At 39.4% G+C, this 18,241-nt stretch overlaps 2 protein-coding genes across 3 annotated transcripts in view; both read right to left on the reverse strand.

The window, feature by feature from the left end:
• zgc:66474 (uncharacterized protein LOC327500 homolog) overlaps positions 1 to 6,119 on the reverse strand; it is a 22,053-nt gene extending 15,934 nt beyond the window's left edge. For both annotated transcript variants that reach the window (XM_026916153.3, XM_053239347.1), the window contains exons 1-3: positions 5,812 to 6,119; positions 1,939 to 2,399; positions 1,302 to 1,688 (exon numbers count right to left, since the gene is read on the reverse strand). In XM_026916153.3, the coding sequence (XP_026771954.3) occupies positions 1,302 to 1,688; positions 1,939 to 2,399; positions 5,812 to 6,001 (1,038 nt within the window). In that variant the 5' untranslated portion in view covers positions 6,002 to 6,119. The remainder of the gene's footprint in view (positions 1 to 1,301; positions 1,689 to 1,938; positions 2,400 to 5,811) is intronic.
• A 1,058-nt stretch (positions 6,120 to 7,177) lies between these two features.
• On the reverse strand, positions 7,178 to 15,229 carry zgc:66443 (uncharacterized protein LOC406856 homolog). The gene is made up of 2 exons (XM_026916931.3): positions 14,929 to 15,229; positions 7,178 to 9,590 (listed from the first exon to the last, which is right to left on the reverse strand). The coding sequence occupies exons 1-2, from the start codon at positions 15,104 to 15,106 to the stop codon at positions 8,590 to 8,592; spliced, it is 1,179 nt and encodes a 392-aa protein (XP_026772732.3). The 5' UTR covers positions 15,107 to 15,229; the 3' UTR covers positions 7,178 to 8,589.
• Between the last annotated feature and the right edge of the window lie 3,012 nt (positions 15,230 to 18,241).

Consider the following 18,241-nt stretch of genomic DNA (forward strand, 5'->3'; position numbering starts at 1 on the left):
AGTCAGACCAAAAACCAAGCCATGAAGTCTAAAGAACTCTATAGACCTCTGTGATCCAATTGTGTCAAGGCATAGATCTGGGCAAGCTTGCAATGGTCCTAGAAGCACAGTGGGCTCCATCAGTGTAGTAGAAGAAGCCACCAGGACTCAGGTCAAATGATCAAACTCAGTAACCAGGCTCCAGAAGCTTCAGATGTCCTCTGAAGAGAGGAGACAACCTGCCAGAAGGACAACTGTCTCTAAAATACTCCATCAATCAGGTCTTTATGATAGGGGGGCTAGATGGATTCTGGTCTGATGAGACAGTCAATTGAACTCCAAGGGCTATGTCCAGCAAAAACTCATCCACCTGCTAATACCATCATTCTTTATTAATCACAAGAGGGCTGGGCAATATGATGATATAATATCGTTCGATCATTATAAATGGTCATGATACACTTTATAAATAGGTACAAAACCATAAAGTCTCCGCATTTAGTCTTGTGACCCATCACATTTAGTAACCAAGACTCAAAAGATATAACATGGCATTAAATTAAGATATGTTTCTTTTTTTTTTTTGCTAGGGTTTATTCTTTCCATGAAATAATTTAAGATGGAATAAGTAATAAAGATAAATGACATAAGAAGCCCCCTAAAAAAACTACTTTGATAACCATCACATTAGTTTAGAGATTATAGGTAGTGTTGAATCGAAGATAACATGCTGCCACTTCATTCTCTCCACAGTCCAGCCCTTTTTTCACTCTTTTGAACAGGAAATCTGAAAAGGAACACAACTCACAGTGAATCAACTATGTAACAGGAGAACAATTATGCCTTTTTTTAAATTGTAATTTTATCAACACTGAATCAACAGGCACTAGATATTGATATTCTGGTATACACAGCATGCAACACAAATAAAAACAACAACAAAAAAGTGTAGTGTGGAGATTCTTACCATTGTACAGATCTCTTGAAGATGCTGGTGCAAATAACTCTTCAGATAGGTCATGTTGTTCCTCATCATAGTGCTGCTTTTCTCACTCCCCGATTTTAACCACGCATAGTAACAAAATGGAAAGAACCCCACCAGTGCTTTTCATGTGTAATACCAAGGTTCTAAAGAACTACCAAATGCTATTATTATTATTATTATTATTATTATTATTATTCTCCATTGGTTATTAGTATATGGCCATGTAGTAATTGCATACCTGTAACTGGATTCTTTTTCAAAATATTCCCTCCAGTACCACTACTGCATTCGGTTTTTGTGTTTATGCTAATTACAGACACTTCCTCCATTCCTGTACCTTTGGAAGATGTTGTGATCCACTGTCTGTTCTGTCAGTTTCTCCCTGTACATTCTGTTCATCTTGACTGGGAAGTGGCTTTCTGTGGGTCTTCATGTGAACCGCCAGTCGTGATACATTAGTGAAGGCTCTGTTACACTGCAGGCACTGAGCTGTCTTGGCCTTTTCTCTTCCTTGCTTAGCTTTAAGGCCTACAGGTCTGGCTGCACTGGTCTCAGAGAGCTTACTGCTGCTGGTGTGTTCACTGGCTTCATCTGATGCCTCGCTTGGCTCTACTTCTGTGGCAGTGGGGCCAGCACTTGTTGAGATACCAGCGTTGGCCGATCCAGTACTCTGCTCTGTCTGCTCTGAAGTGTCAGATAGGTCCTCTATGAACTCTCTTGATGTCTAGGTGGGAATAAAATGATTACATGTGAGTTTTTAAGATTAAAAATTTTGTACATTTATAAAATTGCATGGACATAGACAGGGCATTTTTCTGAGGTTTAACCCTAGGTCTGCTGAGACAAGCTAATTATTTGTTAAAGCTTCTTACACACTGGTTTATTATAGCCAAAGATTAACACAAAAAAGTGTTTTATATCTTGCTGACAATGACTTCTGTTACATTTCATCAAGCCTTAAAAAATGCAAATACCTTGGAAAGGCCACGTAATTTCTTCTTCCGTTTCTTGTCCCCATAAAAGCATGTTTTACGTCTTCGGTATGTATAGGGCCTCTCAGCAGAGTGGACACGCATGTGGAACATCAATCTCTGCTCCCTCCCAAAGACTTTACCACAGTCTGGGCAGGCAAAGGACCTCCTCTGGCTCCTGTTCCTTGCCATGGTGGACAGAGTGGGGTCAAAGTCTAGCGGAGCCATATAGCTTTGTGCCGAGTCCCATACTATACCGTCAGGAATGCCAGCATCGGCAGGAGCACTGGTGCCAGGATAAACCATTTCCATATTGGCAGTGCATACTGATGCTGTGAGACTTGTGTCAGGTCCATATAACTGGAAATCAGAAGAGTCAATGGGCTCCGTTTTGATAATTAGGGACTCTAGTGCTAGTGTGTCTGTCAGGCTGGCCTCACCTGGGACAGGAAAAGCAGTGGGATCTGTGGGGCATAGAAATAGCAGAAGATGCAAAAAAGCATCTAAGTTTAATTCATGTTCATTCATTTCTCTTACCACAAAACTCAAGAATCCAAGAACCTGCATGTAATGAGGGTGTACACCAGGGGGCAGTGTTTCATTAGCCAAACCAGAATGTACAGAAAAGTGAAAGTGACAAAGAGTAGTCTGAGCCAAAAGCACAGAAGAGTTCTGTGTTTCACTGCAGTAATAATAAATAGAAGGCAAGATGGGCTTAACTTTGTTTTGAAAAGTGCTGAGGGGAAAAATAAACCTTGTGTGATCAATTATAAACCAAATTCCCACCCAACATGTTTTCACTAGTATTCAAATCTACAATTGTATAAATCATGGAATGATAGATGATGTTTTGCTTTAGAATTAAGCTGCTATGCTGCATGCTACATCTTTACTGGGAGTATGTTAGAAGAAAAAAAGAGAGCAAAGTGGGTGATTCTGCAGGTTGATCAAATTGGCCATTATAACGACAGCTACAGCTGGTATAACGTCTCACACTTTATATTCACATTTGCCACAATAACAACAATGGGTGCTTCTCATTTCTTAAACTTCACCTACTTGTTTTCTTTCCTTGCTTCTTAACGATATGAAAAATTCTATTTTGTGCACATCTGGTCACAATACAGACTTTTATCCTACTTATGTAGAAGAAAACTTGTTTAATTCAAATGCAGACATTCCACTTATTTTAAAATCCATCTGCACCCATAATCACTTGAATGATCTTAAGTCCTTTAGTAGTTCAGTGGAAACTCGCTACAGGAAAAGAAGTGTTAAGATAAGGCACAGCTGAACACGAAGACAGCTTTACATTTCGGCAACTGATGTTCGTTACGTCTACTTACTCACAAATCAGATTAGTGAAGTGGACTGGTATGCACACAGCACAAACACACAACACGAACAGGAAGCCAGGAACAGTTTATAGTCTACAGACAGAAAGTGTAAGCAACTTCGAAATGGTTGTACTTAATATAGGGAAGCACCAATCTAATACTAAGCGTCAGTATCAGGCAGATACCAGGCTGAAACACTGGATCGGTATCGGATTTGGATATTTAACATGCCATAATCATGCCTCTGATGTTTCACGTCACTTGGCAAGAGAGAAGTGCAGTGCTTCACTCAGATCATAACTAAGATCAGTAAGATTAATATCAGTACAGGATAGGGCTGCGTGATACTGAAGAAAAATGCGATATAAGATAACTTGTTAAATAATGCAATATGCGAAATGTGGTACAATAATGCTATAAGTATGTTGAATCAATTTAAATAATATATATATATATATATATATGAAAATGACTGAAAATGAAAATGACATAACATACGTTTTATGTTCTTTTGAGGAAAAGAAAGCATTCTCTGCTATATGTGTCGCCGTAAAACTTTGACTTTTCGTAACTTTTTGAAGTATTAAAATCATTGAGTTATCGCAAGCCCATGTGATATGCTATCGCGATATTTAAATGCGCGATATTTCCATCATTTCGATATATTGTGCAGCCCCAGTACAGGACAATTATGGACTAATATTCAGCGCTCTAATATCGTTATGGCATTGAAAATGAAAAAACTATAATCTAAATGTTACAGTGTGATATCTTATGTAGGGCTGCAGCAACCCATCGACAAATAGATTAAAATAAAAGATAATAAAAGCAGTTGGCGATGAAGTTCATTATCGATTAGTTGGCCTGTGTTGTGGAGCGAGCTGCGGCGCGCTACGTCACTGAAATACATTTGATTGAAAATGGCGGAGCGTGTTATTCGAGAGAAACCCTCATCTAAAGCAAGGAAACTCTCTACATTCCACTGCTCTGTTCGCCTCAACACATTGTCTTTTCACACGGCTAATATCTCGATTTGTAACCATTTGTTTTTGGTCAACGTGAGAAACAGTGGAAGCTAATTAACCGCAGTTTATTGTGTTCTTGTACTACCATGTCCACTTTGCTACCTGTGTCTGTCTAACTGACTCAGTTAGCATGCAAGCAGTTCAACTCTTCTTGGCAAACGGTACACTGTTTAATTTACTTAGCATACACAACAGATATGTTTAATAGACTATATATTGTGTGTCAAGTCATCAAGTCGCCATCCTGCTTTCGGTTCAAATCGAAGTCGATCCCAAAAAGAGTCGATTCACTGATTCCAGGCATTGAAAACTAAGAGTCAAATCCAAAGCTTTGGAGTCGATTCCACACACCAAAAATGATTCACTCGCGCGCGCGGCAAGCGAAATAAAGAACGTGGGTGTTTCAGTGAGACAGACTGAGGATATTTCTGTCGCTTTTATTTTCCATTTGTCTGGTCGGATACAAATCAGGGCTTGAAATGCATATAGAATATATAGTGTGTGGAAAAAAACCCCACAAAAATGTGCAAAAAAACCCCAAAAACCAGGGAAAATGGCTGATATAAACACTTAATATTAGACTGATATAAACACTTAATTATACTGTAATGATGTACATCAGTAATACTGCAATGTAGTTACTGTTGTTTAATTAAGCCTAGTTAATAGTTCTGCAGTAGCATTAGTTGCTTGAAATCCTGCAAATAATAATAATAATAATAGTAATAATAATAATAATAATAATGATGATGATTTTAAATAATTATTTTAGTGTTTAATATATTTAATATTTAAAAGTAATCCAACTAATCAATTACTCAAAATTACAGATTAAATTACACATTAATCGATTATCAAAATAATCTTTAGTTGCAGCACAAAACCTATTATAATTTTATGAGTTTTATAGTATTATTTTTTATAAAACCTATTAGAACTATTCATCTTGATCGAGATAAAGCATTATTGAAGATGAATTAATGAACTCAGTTAATAAGAACGTAAATCTTGCCTAGAAAAAAAAAAAAGTAACTAGAAAGAATACATGTGAACCGAGTCACCTGATTCATGGAAAAGAATCGATTCAAACGAACGATTCGAATCTGACACCGTTATTTCGGAGCTAAAAGGACTCTGATAGACGATAGACTACGATACCTTGCTTTCGGTTGCTTCAATAGCAAGCTGTTAATGTAAATGAGAACATTTTCTTTACTCAGGGTGGAATCGTGCAGGTTATAGATTATGTAAGATGAAGCCCAGTGTGCACTGTGCAAAAGCCGGACCATAAACCCTCGTGCAGAAACGGGCTAATAATAATAATAATAATAATAATACTAACAGAGAATAAGCTAGCTTACTGTGTCAGTGTGCTAGCTAAACATTATACAAAATAGTAATTCGGTATACAGAGAAAAGGGCTGATATATATCTTATGGTTCATGTCACATCCTGAGCGCAAACGCATCTCCTGTGAAGGGAGGAAAAAGCCGAGCTGGCTCCACGCTCAGTACCTGGCCAGTCGGTCGGATTTTCGCCCTCCATCCACCGGAGCCTCCGTCTGAGGATCTCGTTCTCTCTGCGCGCTCTCACCGTCTCCTCTTCATACTCCAGCACCGTGCCGCCCACCATCTCCATGATCTGCTCCACCGCCGCCATCAGCCGCTCGTTCAGAGCACGGTGCAGGAGCTGCAGCTTGGTCATTTTCGAGGTTTTTGCTCCAGAATGATCAGTGACTGTTTTGAATCAGGATAAAAAAAAAACACTAGCTAGCTATCGTCGCGTTAGCGCAGCTCTTCTTCCTATGGCAGTGTAGCGCGCCGCTACTGTGTGCAGCGCCGGGCTCTTTACTGCCACCTAGCGCACGGAGCGCAGTGCAGTGTACCTGCAGCAAAATCCAGCCTGATTCACCGCCTTAGTCCATGGTACCAGCTCTCTGAGTTCTCTGCTTACGCTGATTAAGTCTAGGCTCCTAGACTTCATAGAGAGATTTTACTCTTTTTAAAACCGTCTGTTGTAGGCTTTGAAACTTCAGGGTCTCCTCAGAGCACAGGTTCCCAGCCCTCCCGGTTCCTGGAGAACCCCATCCTGCACATTTTAGTGTTTTCTCTGCTCTAACACACTCTAACAACTCAGCAAAGTTGTTATCTAGGTGATTACTTGAATCAGAAGAAGAAGCCTGTATTTGTCACATATACATTACAGCACAGTAAAATTCTTTTCTTCACATTTTCCAGTTTGTTAGGAAGTTGGGATCAGAGCACAGAGTCAGCCACAATATGGCACCCCTGGAGTACAGAGAGTTAAGGGCCTTGCTCAAGGGCCCAACAGTGGCACCTTGAACCCCCAACCTTCTGATCAGTAATCCAGAGCCTTAACGGTTGAGCCACGGTTAACGCGGGGAAAACACTGAAATGTGCAGGATAGGGGTACTCCTTAATGAAACCTTTTTGTCTAAGTCAGTTGCAAATGATTGTTTTCCATAATTATCTGTCTGAACATCTCTGATTCATGTTGCCAGATATGCACAGAAAATATTATTGACCAATAAAATCATTATGAAACATTATTTCCCCATTATGTTTATTATTATCATTGATTTTAATTAGAATTAATTAACATTATTTTTATACCCCATCCATCCATCCTATCATCCCATTTCCAAATGAACCAAAAAAACTGAGCCTGTTCTTACCTTTCACAATTCAGTCAAAGTTATAGGTATATATTATATATTACAAGTATAGAAAAGCATAAAATTCATTGACATTTCATTACTTTCAAGCTGAATATCCCAGTTCACTTAGAAATAAACTGTATTATGGAAGAAAAGTTTGTTATTTTCTTGAAAGCAACCTGGCCAGAACCTCTGCATTTTATTCCCCTTCCCATTATAGCAGCCAGTAACAAGTTGTAAACGTGTAAACCAAAAACACTTAAAGGTGCAGTTTATATTATATAACGTTGTCTCTAGGCCATTAACAATCATTTAATAACAAAGACACCTTTGAAAGTGGTTTGGAGTATTGTAAAGTAGCTGGAGTTGCCTAGTTTTTTTTTCATTTAAATACACAGTTTATAAGACTTAGAGTCATCTGCTGCTGATAAAGCACATTGCATTGAAATAATTGGCAAGCCCTATACTTCTCTCTAAGTGACACTTTCCCCTCTGCTGAAATTACATGCTTTGTGAATTCCACTTTTAGGGAAAAGGTGCACAAACAGAAGTGAAACAAAGACATTAGCCATATTTGTGGCATGGCAACATTTCCAATCATATTTTTTCCAAGGTATGGTTGATATTATGCTTTAGCTATCCTAGCAGCACTGATAAAAATTACACACTGCACCTTTAGTTATGCTCCTAGCTGAAGCAGAACTCCTCAGACCTGACAATTGCTTTATACTCTATCAAAAACATCCAAAAATAAACCTTGGAAATGAATTTAGTCCCAGGCTAGACTTAAAGAGAAACTTCACCCCAAAACATAACACATTTATTACATGTTTATTGCATGTATGAAGTGTCTGATGATTCACTCAGTGCAGTTTTAGTTTATTGATAAATCTCAAACCTGTGACATACAAAGCCTACATCCTTTGAGGAATAAAGAAGCTTTTATTTCCTGCTTTTGCGTGCATGTATAAATATTATTGTCCTAATTTACTGAGCCACTGTGGTGTTCCTATTTGCTACATATCCACCAGAAAAAAATGAATCATTATTAATAGCTTTGAAACGACTGATGTAGCTGCTGTTTCTTCTTTGCAGCTTTGCAGCTTCAGCAGTCCCTCATAAGCATAAGCATTTTTGCAAGTGGCGGAGGCATAACGCCTCCAAACTGATGTGACGTGGCATGATAATTAAACCGAGGGGAAAGGAGAAAACATAGCAAACACTGCAGCATTGCTAAAATCCATTAAATTTTGATCTTGAGTTGTAACAAGTGTTAAACAAGACACAAATCTTACACATCTTCAGGTGAAGTGCATGGTGAGGTCAGAAAAAAGAGCATATTTTATGAGGATATATAGATATTTTATCTTTTTACTTTTAACATAAAGTAAAAAAAATCATGGGGCAGATAAGTGTATAATATTTGTAATTAAATCATGGACATATCACTGTATCATAAAAAGCACAAAGTTTTCCACAAGGCAGTCTGACTTTCCTACATGACTGCATGGCCAAACTGTGAGCTTCTGCAAAACAGATAAACAGATAATAATATTTAAAAATATCAAGCAGTTCAATACTTCAGAACACCGGGTTGGTAAGAGAGGAGTATAGTCTACGTTTGATTCCGAAAGGCCACTTGCTGTTGACTTTGGCTGTCTTTGTCGATGAGGTGCTGCTTTACCAGGTGAAGCTGCAGTGACCTGGCCACAGTGAAGCTCTGGTCACAGAGAGAGCAATTGTAGCGCTCATCATAATGTTTGCGTTGGTGTTTCTTCAGTGTGTGGCTGTCACTGAAGCTGCGCTCACAGTGGGCGCACCTGTACGGCCTCTCTCCTGTGTGAATACGCACGTGTCGCCGCAGGTTGCTCCTCTGGCTGAAGCTCTTGGAGCACCAGGTGCATAAGTAGGGCCTCTCTCCAGTGTGTGTGCGCAAGTGGCGCCGAAGGTCAGCTGACTGGTAGAAGCCCTTGCCGCACCAGTTGCAGCCGAAGGCCCGCTCATGAGCTTGCTGGTGCACCTGTAGCCTTTTCAGTTCTGTGAATGCCTTTCGGCAATGTGAACATTTATACAGCACTTCATTGCGCACCTCTTTACTCACATTCTCCATGCTCCTTGTCTGATTCGGCTGAGCCGTGTTGTGGAGCTCTTCTCTCTCTGTCACCTCTGAGATCAAGGCATTATGGCTGCCTGTGCTGGGACTGAGCACGCTCGGAGGGGATTCAGGGCTGTACGAAGGGCCTGAGTCTATAGGAAGGTCAGTGTCTGGTAATGATACTGGAATTCGCTTCTCTTCTGGTTCAAGCTTCACCCTGTGCAGTTTTACAACTGGCAACAACATTTCTTGAAAGTTGTTCTCATCTGTGTTTGCAGAAGGTGGATTCTCTGTGCATAAGTCCGCACTGAGGGTTTTCACCTCGGGATCGGGGTCATTTTTGCAAACCGGTACCAGGTCTAGTGTCTGTGGCCTCTTCTTCCCGACTGAACCTTCACTTAGCACTTGGCTCTGGTTCACTTCTAGAGGTTCTGCTTGTTCTTCCAGGCTCAAGCCCCAGTCCTGCTGCCCACAAGGAGAGATTTCTTCTGAGCCAGATTTGGAGGACCTGTGAACTGGGTCTGGACAGTGAAAAGAAAGAACAAATATTGTATATTATTTTAATAAGGAGTAATGTTAATTTTAATTGTAAGGTGCTAATAAGCAACAATCTCTGGCATATTAAGTACAGGTTGCCTTTGTACCTTCAGTTTTCTATCAATTCAGAACTCAGTGTGGCTTGTGTTAATACAGTAACAACACCTTTTTTACATAGATGTCAATATACGCTTCTAGTGGCACCCTTACTGAAAATGAACACAACTGAATAAAGAAATTGAACAACACATCCAATTAAGGGATATTTTGCTTGTCATTGTTAAACAAGATTGCCCTCTTTCTAGACATTTTACTTTTAAATGTTTTATTACGGCACTGGTTGTGACTAAGAGATTTTAAATTTGTTTAACCTCATATTTATAACCCAGGAAAACAGCATATCCTGTACGCCCTGAACACTGAGAGCAATTAAATTCAATTTTATTCAAGGATGACAATTTGTTTACTTTTATTTTCAACATTGGATTTGGAGAAGGAATTCTTGGCATTAATTCAAAACCATTTAAGGTGGGTGCTGGACTCTGTCAAGGATGTGTCTTGTCTTTGTGGTTTTCATGGACAGGATATCAAGACACAGCCAAGGTTGGAGAGGTGTCCAGTATGGCAAGCTAGAAGTAATAACCCTGTTGTTTGCAGAAGGTGTCTTTTTGGCACAATGCCAACTGGACCTCCAACACGCACATGAATGTTTCGCTGCTGAATGTGAAGCAGCTGTGATGAAAATCAGCACTTCCAAATCCAAGGCTATGGTTCTCTCCTAGAAAAAAGTTGGGTGCTCCATTCAGGTGAGGGGAGAGACCTTTCCCTTGGCTGTGGAGTTTCTTGGGATCTTATTAAAAGTGGAAAAAGAATGTGAGATTGACTAATGGATTAGGTCAGTGGCGGCATTGTTGCAGTTGCTGTACCGGTAGGTGGCGGTGAAGCAGGAGCTCAGATTATAGACAAAGCTCTCTGTTTAAGAGTAAATTTACATTCCTATCCTCATGAGCTGTGGGAAGTGACTGAAAGAATAAAGTGAGTACAGGTGATGGAAATGAGGTTACTCCGCAGGGGTTACTGGGCTTACTGTCTGTGATAGGGTGAGGAGCTCAATAACCCAGGAGAGCCTTGGAGAACAGCTGCTGCTCCTCTGAATTGAGAGGATCCAGCTGTGCTTTGGCACTTTACAAAGATGCCCCTTGGTCAGCTTCTGGTAGAGCTGTACCAGGCATGTCCCACTGGATGGAGACCAGAACGGCAGACCCCCTTGTCTTTACCTGCTGGAGAGATTATATTTCCCAGTTGGCTTGGGAATATCTGTGGATTCCCCAGGAGGAGCTGGAATCTGTGCCTAGGGCTAGAAAAGTCTGGGCTGACCTTCTCAGTCTGTTATTCTCTTAACATTGCCAAAAACTATGGAATTAGCTATAGAACATGTAAACTAAACAAATAAAACCAGTAACAGGCTTCTACTTTTACACAGTCCCAGCTCCATGTGACTTGTCTTTACAGAATAAAACAATTCATTTGTCCAAAAGCAATTATATCTTATAATTGTTATACCTTATAATGTTATAATATCTAGGTCAACCATTCGAATCTTTATATATCTAGCCTGAAGCTAGATGTAGGTGTTTGATAATGTTTGAGATCATAATTAGACTCAAACATCAAAAAGAGAAATGCATATGTAATGTATATATTATAAGAAAAACATCTTCCCCCAGTTAAGCTGTGATTCTATGAATTAACAGAAAAACCGTAGGACAAAGTGGTTGAATGAGCTCCAGTGCTTCAGGAAATCAGTCAGCACTAAACCATTAAAGGCTATGAATGTCAAGAGCAAGCTTTAATGTCTGTTAGAAGTCAATGTAAATTGAATAAGAGTGGGGTAATATCCTCTTTCTTTTCCTGGTAAGGGTTGCTGAGTTCTGATGGAGATGAGGCTCACATAAAGACACAGCAGGAACCCTGGTCAGCACGGTTGCCAGGTCAGTCTAACATCCCCTCTTTCTTTTGTAATTTACATTTTATTCCAGATTATAGTAATAGAAAACAGCCCACATTACACAACAGAAAACAAATAGTCTTATGCTGATTGCCTTAACAAATTTTTTGGCACAATAAAATGTTTACCATAATATCAGCAACCTAATTTCTAACCTACTTCAGTTTAGTTGATGAAAACAACATTTGTCTATTACTCCAGTTGCACCACACTTTAAGTATTGTTTAAACATGTTAAAGCCATTATTTATTCCTGGTTTTAGTTTGTATTTTTATCCTCTTACTCCATTACTTTAAACTTTGCATTTCTGTTAATAATTGTGGTTTTAATAAGAATTTAAGGTTAGATCATCTCTACACTGATTAATCTAATCTGTCTGTGAAACCCATCCTTAGTGCATTTAGAAAGAGTGCACATGGACAGCTGTATGCAGAAGACTGGGCACTCCTGGCCAAATCACATATTTTGTTGAAATAAAAATAAAAAATATTTTTTTTCAAAGTGAAAAGAAGTAAATACAATGTCTGCAGCAAACTATTTTTAAAAATAACATTTTTTTTGCAAGTGTTAATGCACAGTTCCATTCCCAATTCCAAGTATGTTAAAAATAGAAGCAAATAAAAACCCCACAATTATGGCAAAAGTTTGGACACAATTCAGAAGGTCAAGAACTGTCATCAGGAATAACAATTCCAGATTTTAATACGTTCTCTGACTCTTCAAACCTTATGCTAACACTCAACAACAATGGGCTCCTCTAAGCAGCTGACTGAGGATCTGAAAATGAATCTAATTGATGCCTACAAAACAGGGGAAGGCTATAAAAAGATATCAAAGTGCTTCCAGCACACAATTTCCACTGTCTGAAATGTCATTAAGAAATGGCCATTCAGGGGAACTGTGGAAGTCAAGGCAAGATCTGCAAGACCAAGAAAACTCTCAGATAGAACTGCCAGTATGTTGGGCAGAAAGGCAAAGCAAAACTCCCAGATTAACACGAGCACCTGCAGGAAGGTTTAGCTGAGGAGTGGTGTTACACCGCTGTGCAGTGTTGCACAAACATGATCTGCATGGACAAGTCATCAGATGGAAACCTCACCTGTGACCTCATCACAAAACATCTGTATGCAAGTATGCAAAACAGTATCTAGATAAGCCAGAGGCTTTTTGGAACCTAGTGCTGTGGACTGGTGAAAAAATGGAACTTTGGCCACAATCACCAAAGATTTGTTTGGAAAAAGGAGTAGGATTTGATGAAAAGAACACCTTGGCAACTGTTAAGCCTGATGGTGAATCTATTATGATTTGAGGTTGTGTGGCAGCCAGTGACACAGGAAACACACAGGTAGATTTCAGTAAATATCAGCAAATTCTGGAAGCAAATGTGAAATAGTCAGTCAGGAAACTGAAGCTGAAAAGAGATTGGTTTCTACAACAGGACAATGATCCAAAACATACCTAAAAATCCACCATTAACTACTTCAAGAAATGAAAGCTGAAGCTTTTGGAATGGCCCTCACAGTCCCCTGACCTGAACATCATTGAAAATCTGTGGGTAGTTTGTAAACATGCAAGATGGCCCAACTCAGAACTAGAAACTGCATGGTATTCTGCAAGGAACACTGGTTTAAAATTCCTAAAACAAGAATATAAAGTCTTCTAGCTGGCTACAAAAAGTATTTGCAAGCTCTGATATCTACCAAAAAGGGTGTTACTATGTACTCACTTTTGCACATGCCACAATTACTTTTTTTTTTTTCATTTTTTAAAGTTCATCAAATATGAAGTAAGTCCATTATCATTTGCAGAAAATATTATTTAAAAAAAAAACAGTTTGCACAGAGGGTGTGTTTACTTTTTGTTAAAATTCAGAAATCAACAAAATATGTAAATTGTCCAGGGGTGCCCAAATTTATGCATACAACTGTACATTCATATGACTGCTGTTGAATCCTTGAATCTGGTCAGTCAGAAGCTCTTGATTAATTTTCTGTAGCAGCAGCTCTGACAATAGTGCTGGCTGTAATTCAAATCGTGTGTTTATATTAATGTGCTCATTCTAATACAGTGTTGTTTTTATACTAACGGCTAATATACACTGACTTGTACGGCTTCACATAATCTAATCCTCATAATAAATATATTAAAAATGTGTTGTTATTCAGAAAAGAAAAAAAAAAGTCATTAATATGGTGACACTTTTTGTAAAGACACATTTGTAATAAAATTTATGGAAGGAGTCTCCAGTGTCAGTGGTTTGGATTGGTCAGTAAGTTTTCTGCAATGGGACAGAGGAGTTTGCACTTTTTCAGAGTCGATGTATCATAAGCTACACTTTCTTGTCTTTTACTAACTTCAAGAGATTGAAATAAGAGAGGCTGGTGAGGGAATGACTGTTTATAGCTGCTATAATGTAAGTGATAAGAGGAACTAACTAGTCTCTCTACAGCATTAAATAAATATAATCTGTTAAAAAGGCAGTCGTTCATTAACAAAATTGAAATTAGTAATTGTTGAGATCACACCAGGAGGGTATGGTGGCTTAGTGGTGACCAGTGTTGCCCTCCACCTCGGGGGCTGGGGGTTCAAATCCCAACTCTGCCCTGTGTTTGCATGTTCTCCCCATGTTTCAGGGGTTTCCTCTGGGTACTCTGGTTTCTTCCCCAGTCCAAAACCATGCGCTGTAGACTGCTTGGCATTTCCAAATTGTCTGTAGTGTGTGTGTGTGTGAGTGTGTGTGTGATTGTGCCCTGTGATGGGTTGGCACCCCGTCCTGGGTGTCCCCTGCCTTGTGCCCCGAGTCCCCTGGGATAGGCTCCAGGTTACCCGGTGACCCTGAGTAGGCTAAGCAGGATGGATGGATGGATGGATGGATGGTATCACACCACTCCATAGTGGATATTTTTGCTCAGTCATGTGTCATCACTAACTTAGAACATTCTGTAATTGTAATATAGACTAATTAACCATTTCAGAGGGTTCTCTGGCAATTGCGCATTGCGCATCTTTCCTGTGTGTTATTTGACTAAGCGAGGAAAGCGGCGTTAGAAGTTTTTAAGCAGGGTACTTTTGTTTTAAAAAGTCGTGTTGTCACTGACGGTCTCTGTGAAGTCATGTGACATAAACAAGCGCTTTAATTGGTTCACTGAACTCAGAATGCGCGAGCTGTGCTGCAGCTGAGTCCGCTGGGATCTCAGCCAGGTCTGACGGCTTTCTCCCGCTGATGATGCACTTTCTACCGTTCTCATTCCTGCCTTCCTGTAACGCGCCTCGCGGGTCACGTGAGCGCCGCGAGCCGTGTGCATTGCATTTACCTGGCGCTGCAGTGAGAAGCTCTCGGAGCTGCTGTTTCAGGCTTTCGTTTTCGATGCGTGTCTGCGCGGTCTCTGTGCGGTACTCCGTCACCGTGGCTTCCACCGCCTCCAGAATCTCCCGAACAGCCACAGCCAGCCGCTCCATCAAATACGAGTTTAACATCTCTAACTTAGACATTTTTTTTGTCTGGTTAAGGGTGAAGGATACACCACGCTGGCCTTTTGGCCGCTGAATCAGTGTGTGCCACTGTGACAGCGAGAAGCTTCACTCACTGAACCACTTCCGGCCGTCAGCAGAATGGATTTGTGGCGTAGAGTGGGATTAGTAATGCACAAACACCAGGGGGCGCCAGTGAGAGCAGAGCGGATTAAAAAAAACGCCATCAAAATAATAAACAGTAGCCATATCTAAGGACGTACAGATGTGAACAGATTTAAGAATGATCATATTCTCATTGTCTTTTACAAATAACATAACAGAATTATATAACATTTAAAAAACAGTTGTTATAAAACCCAAGCCTCCTTACAGATCTGGGACACATTTTTGGACCTGTCATGAACCCTTTGAACCATGTCTATAAAACATAACTCACTATTAATACACTGACCACCTGTTTTTTTACTTTATTTTATTATAATTTTAATTTATATATTTATATTTATCTGATATGTTGATCTCTATATTCTCAAATAATTGTTTTTTTCTCCAGAGATCTGAATAATTTTGTCTTTTTTTTCATTTTAATGTGTATTTTTATTTGTCGTTGTTGCTGTTAATTCGAATGCATCCTGATTTTGAATTTTGCAGTTGCTATAATGAAAATTAATAAATAAACAATTTAAAAAATGGTTGTTTACATGTTCCTTCTATGAATCTTATCGAAACTCTACTCAAGGCACCTACACTTAGTGCTCAGAAAGGCAGTCCAGTCCACTGCAAAACCAGGAGTAATGTAATGCAAAATCAAACAAACAAACAAACAAATAAATAAATAAAGTGCAAATGAAGTTGGACACTTTGTACATTACAACTTGACAGGTGAAGTAATCAGTACACTCCTGAGCAAAAAAAAAAAAAAAAAGAGCCAAGCCCAAAATGGCAAAATATTAAGCTTTTAATGATCTTAACAACAAATCATTGGTCAGAAAACTAGCAAGAATTAAACAAATGCACTCCTGAGACCTCCTGTGCCACCATCTGTTCATTTACTGTTTGGGGAAAAGCTAGAAACAGGAAAATTCACTTATATAGTCTTCTTGTATGCAAATGTATAATCATGATTAAAATGTTGGATGTAAAATTCAAACTAACACATGTCTGGGTGTATAAAATTTTCTGAAAATATCATCCATGTTGTTTTTTTTTTCCTTAAAAGATAGTCATTATTTGGTCATCTGCGTATAATGAGAAACGTATACCATATATCTATAGATTTGACGTAATGTTATATAACTGCAGGTACACTATATGGCCAAAAGTATGTGGACGCCTGACCATCACAGCCATATGCGAGCCTTGCCCAAACTGTCACCACAAAGTTGGAAGCACAGAATTGTCTGTAATGATTTTGTATGATTTAGCAGTAAGGTTTCCTTTCACTGGAAGTAGTGCAGACCTGTTCTAGCATGACAATGCCCCTATGCACAAAGCGAGGTTCATAAAGACATGAACTTTTGCCAAAGTTGGAGTGGAAGAAAATTGAGTTACCTGCACCGAGCCCTGACCTCAACCCCACTGATCACCTCTTGGATGACCTGGAACCCTGACTGTGCACCAGGCCTCCTGACCTGACATCAGTTCCTGACCTGACACTAATGCTCTTGTGGCTGAATGAGCTCTTCCTGGTTTTAATTGAGCCAAGACAGATCAGGATGACCATTATGATATCACATCTAATCAGACTGGTTTTGTTGTATGAGGGTTGCGCAGAATTAGACAAGTAGTCTATCAGAGATAAATGGAGAGTTTGACCTGTGAGAGTAATTGTCCTATATCTACCCCAGGTCTCCACTTTCACCTAGTCTTCAGTTCCTATTACTGTCAAACTAGAGGCCTGTAGCTTGCCAAACACTAGGGCAGGGACACAACCTCTCCCACTTATATCAGATTCATTGATTGGGTAATTTGATTAGAATGTATAATTAAATCCCCCTGGGTTAATTTATTTGTGCTCTCAGGCAGCTTGTTTATCTCCTCTATCTCTCTGTGACATTTTCTAATCAGTGGCCCTTTCTCTCTGCTCTCTCTCCATTATGTGATGGAGAGCATGTCCACAGCAAAAACCTGGATGGCACAGTACTGCAATAACAGGGAGTTAGTCAAAAGTCACCAGAGAAACGTAAATGTATTGACTGACTTATGGATAAACAGTAATGAAGATAAAGTGGGAGTGAAAGCACAAGCATGGATATGGGTAGTTTGGAAAAAAAAAATTATGATGATGCAGCTGAAGCTCAGAAGGAAAACATAATAACCCTTTCTAAACTACTAACTATGAAAATAGAGATGTAGTGTTAAGTGGGGTGTGGTGTTGTTAATCATCATGCATGTAATTACATAGCTTTTCTGCTTTAACTTATATATTAATATTGGCAGCTAAAACCAGTATTATACTAAACCACTATTCAGGAACCCACGTATAGAGCAGTCTGTCGCAACTGGAAAGGATAGGATGAATTAGTTTTTTAAAAAAATACACCCAGTCCTGCCTTTTTTCTCATCTGACTCTGTTTTTCTCATCTGACCCTTTTTTCCTCGTCTGACTCCTTTGGCCCAAAGCTTAATTTTTTTAGGCCCCTTGCATATGTTTTTCCACTTCTGAGCTTCATCTGCATTATGAGAGAGATTCCCCCCCTCTCAAAACTATCCCTGTTAATTGCACTTTTAATACCTCTTAATCTTCATTACTGATTATCCATAGGACAGTAATCTTACGTATATACTTTACGTAACTTTCTTATATGACACTACTGAGTGAAAAAGGTTTATTTTTTCAAATATGTAGGTGTGCTTCTATTGTGTGCTTTGGCAGTATTTTCTCTCCTTGAGTATAAATCTGTACTGTCTTCCTCCTACTTCATCCTCCAACTCTCTATCACGCATTTTCACTCCCTCCATTCCACACTTCTGCGTCACCCTCCAGCCATCACCATTTACAGCATCAGAGCCCAGTCCTGTCCCAATTTTTCCTTTTTTTCTTTTCCAGCCACACTGGTAGAATCTTTTAATTATTCATGCGTCTTTAAAATTCAAGTGAGAGAGATTTTTTACTAACACACTAGCATGAGAGTACACTCCCTTTGCACATCC

This window comes from Pangasianodon hypophthalmus, chromosome 13, assembly GCF_027358585.1.
Source record: "Pangasianodon hypophthalmus isolate fPanHyp1 chromosome 13, fPanHyp1.pri, whole genome shotgun sequence".
NCBI classification, from domain to species: Eukaryota; Metazoa; Chordata; class Actinopteri; order Siluriformes; family Pangasiidae; genus Pangasianodon; species Pangasianodon hypophthalmus.

Excerpts from the sequence above, each read along its gene's own strand:
- zgc:66443 (XM_026916931.3), bottom strand. The coding sequence starts at position 15,106 with ATGTCTAAGTTAGAGATGTTAAACTCGTATTTGATGGAGCGGCTGGCT. Across the intron at positions 9,591-14,928 it reads GCTTCTCACTGCAGCGCCAG|ACCCAGTTCACAGGTCCTCC; the intron begins GTAAATGCAATG and ends TTCACTGTCCAG.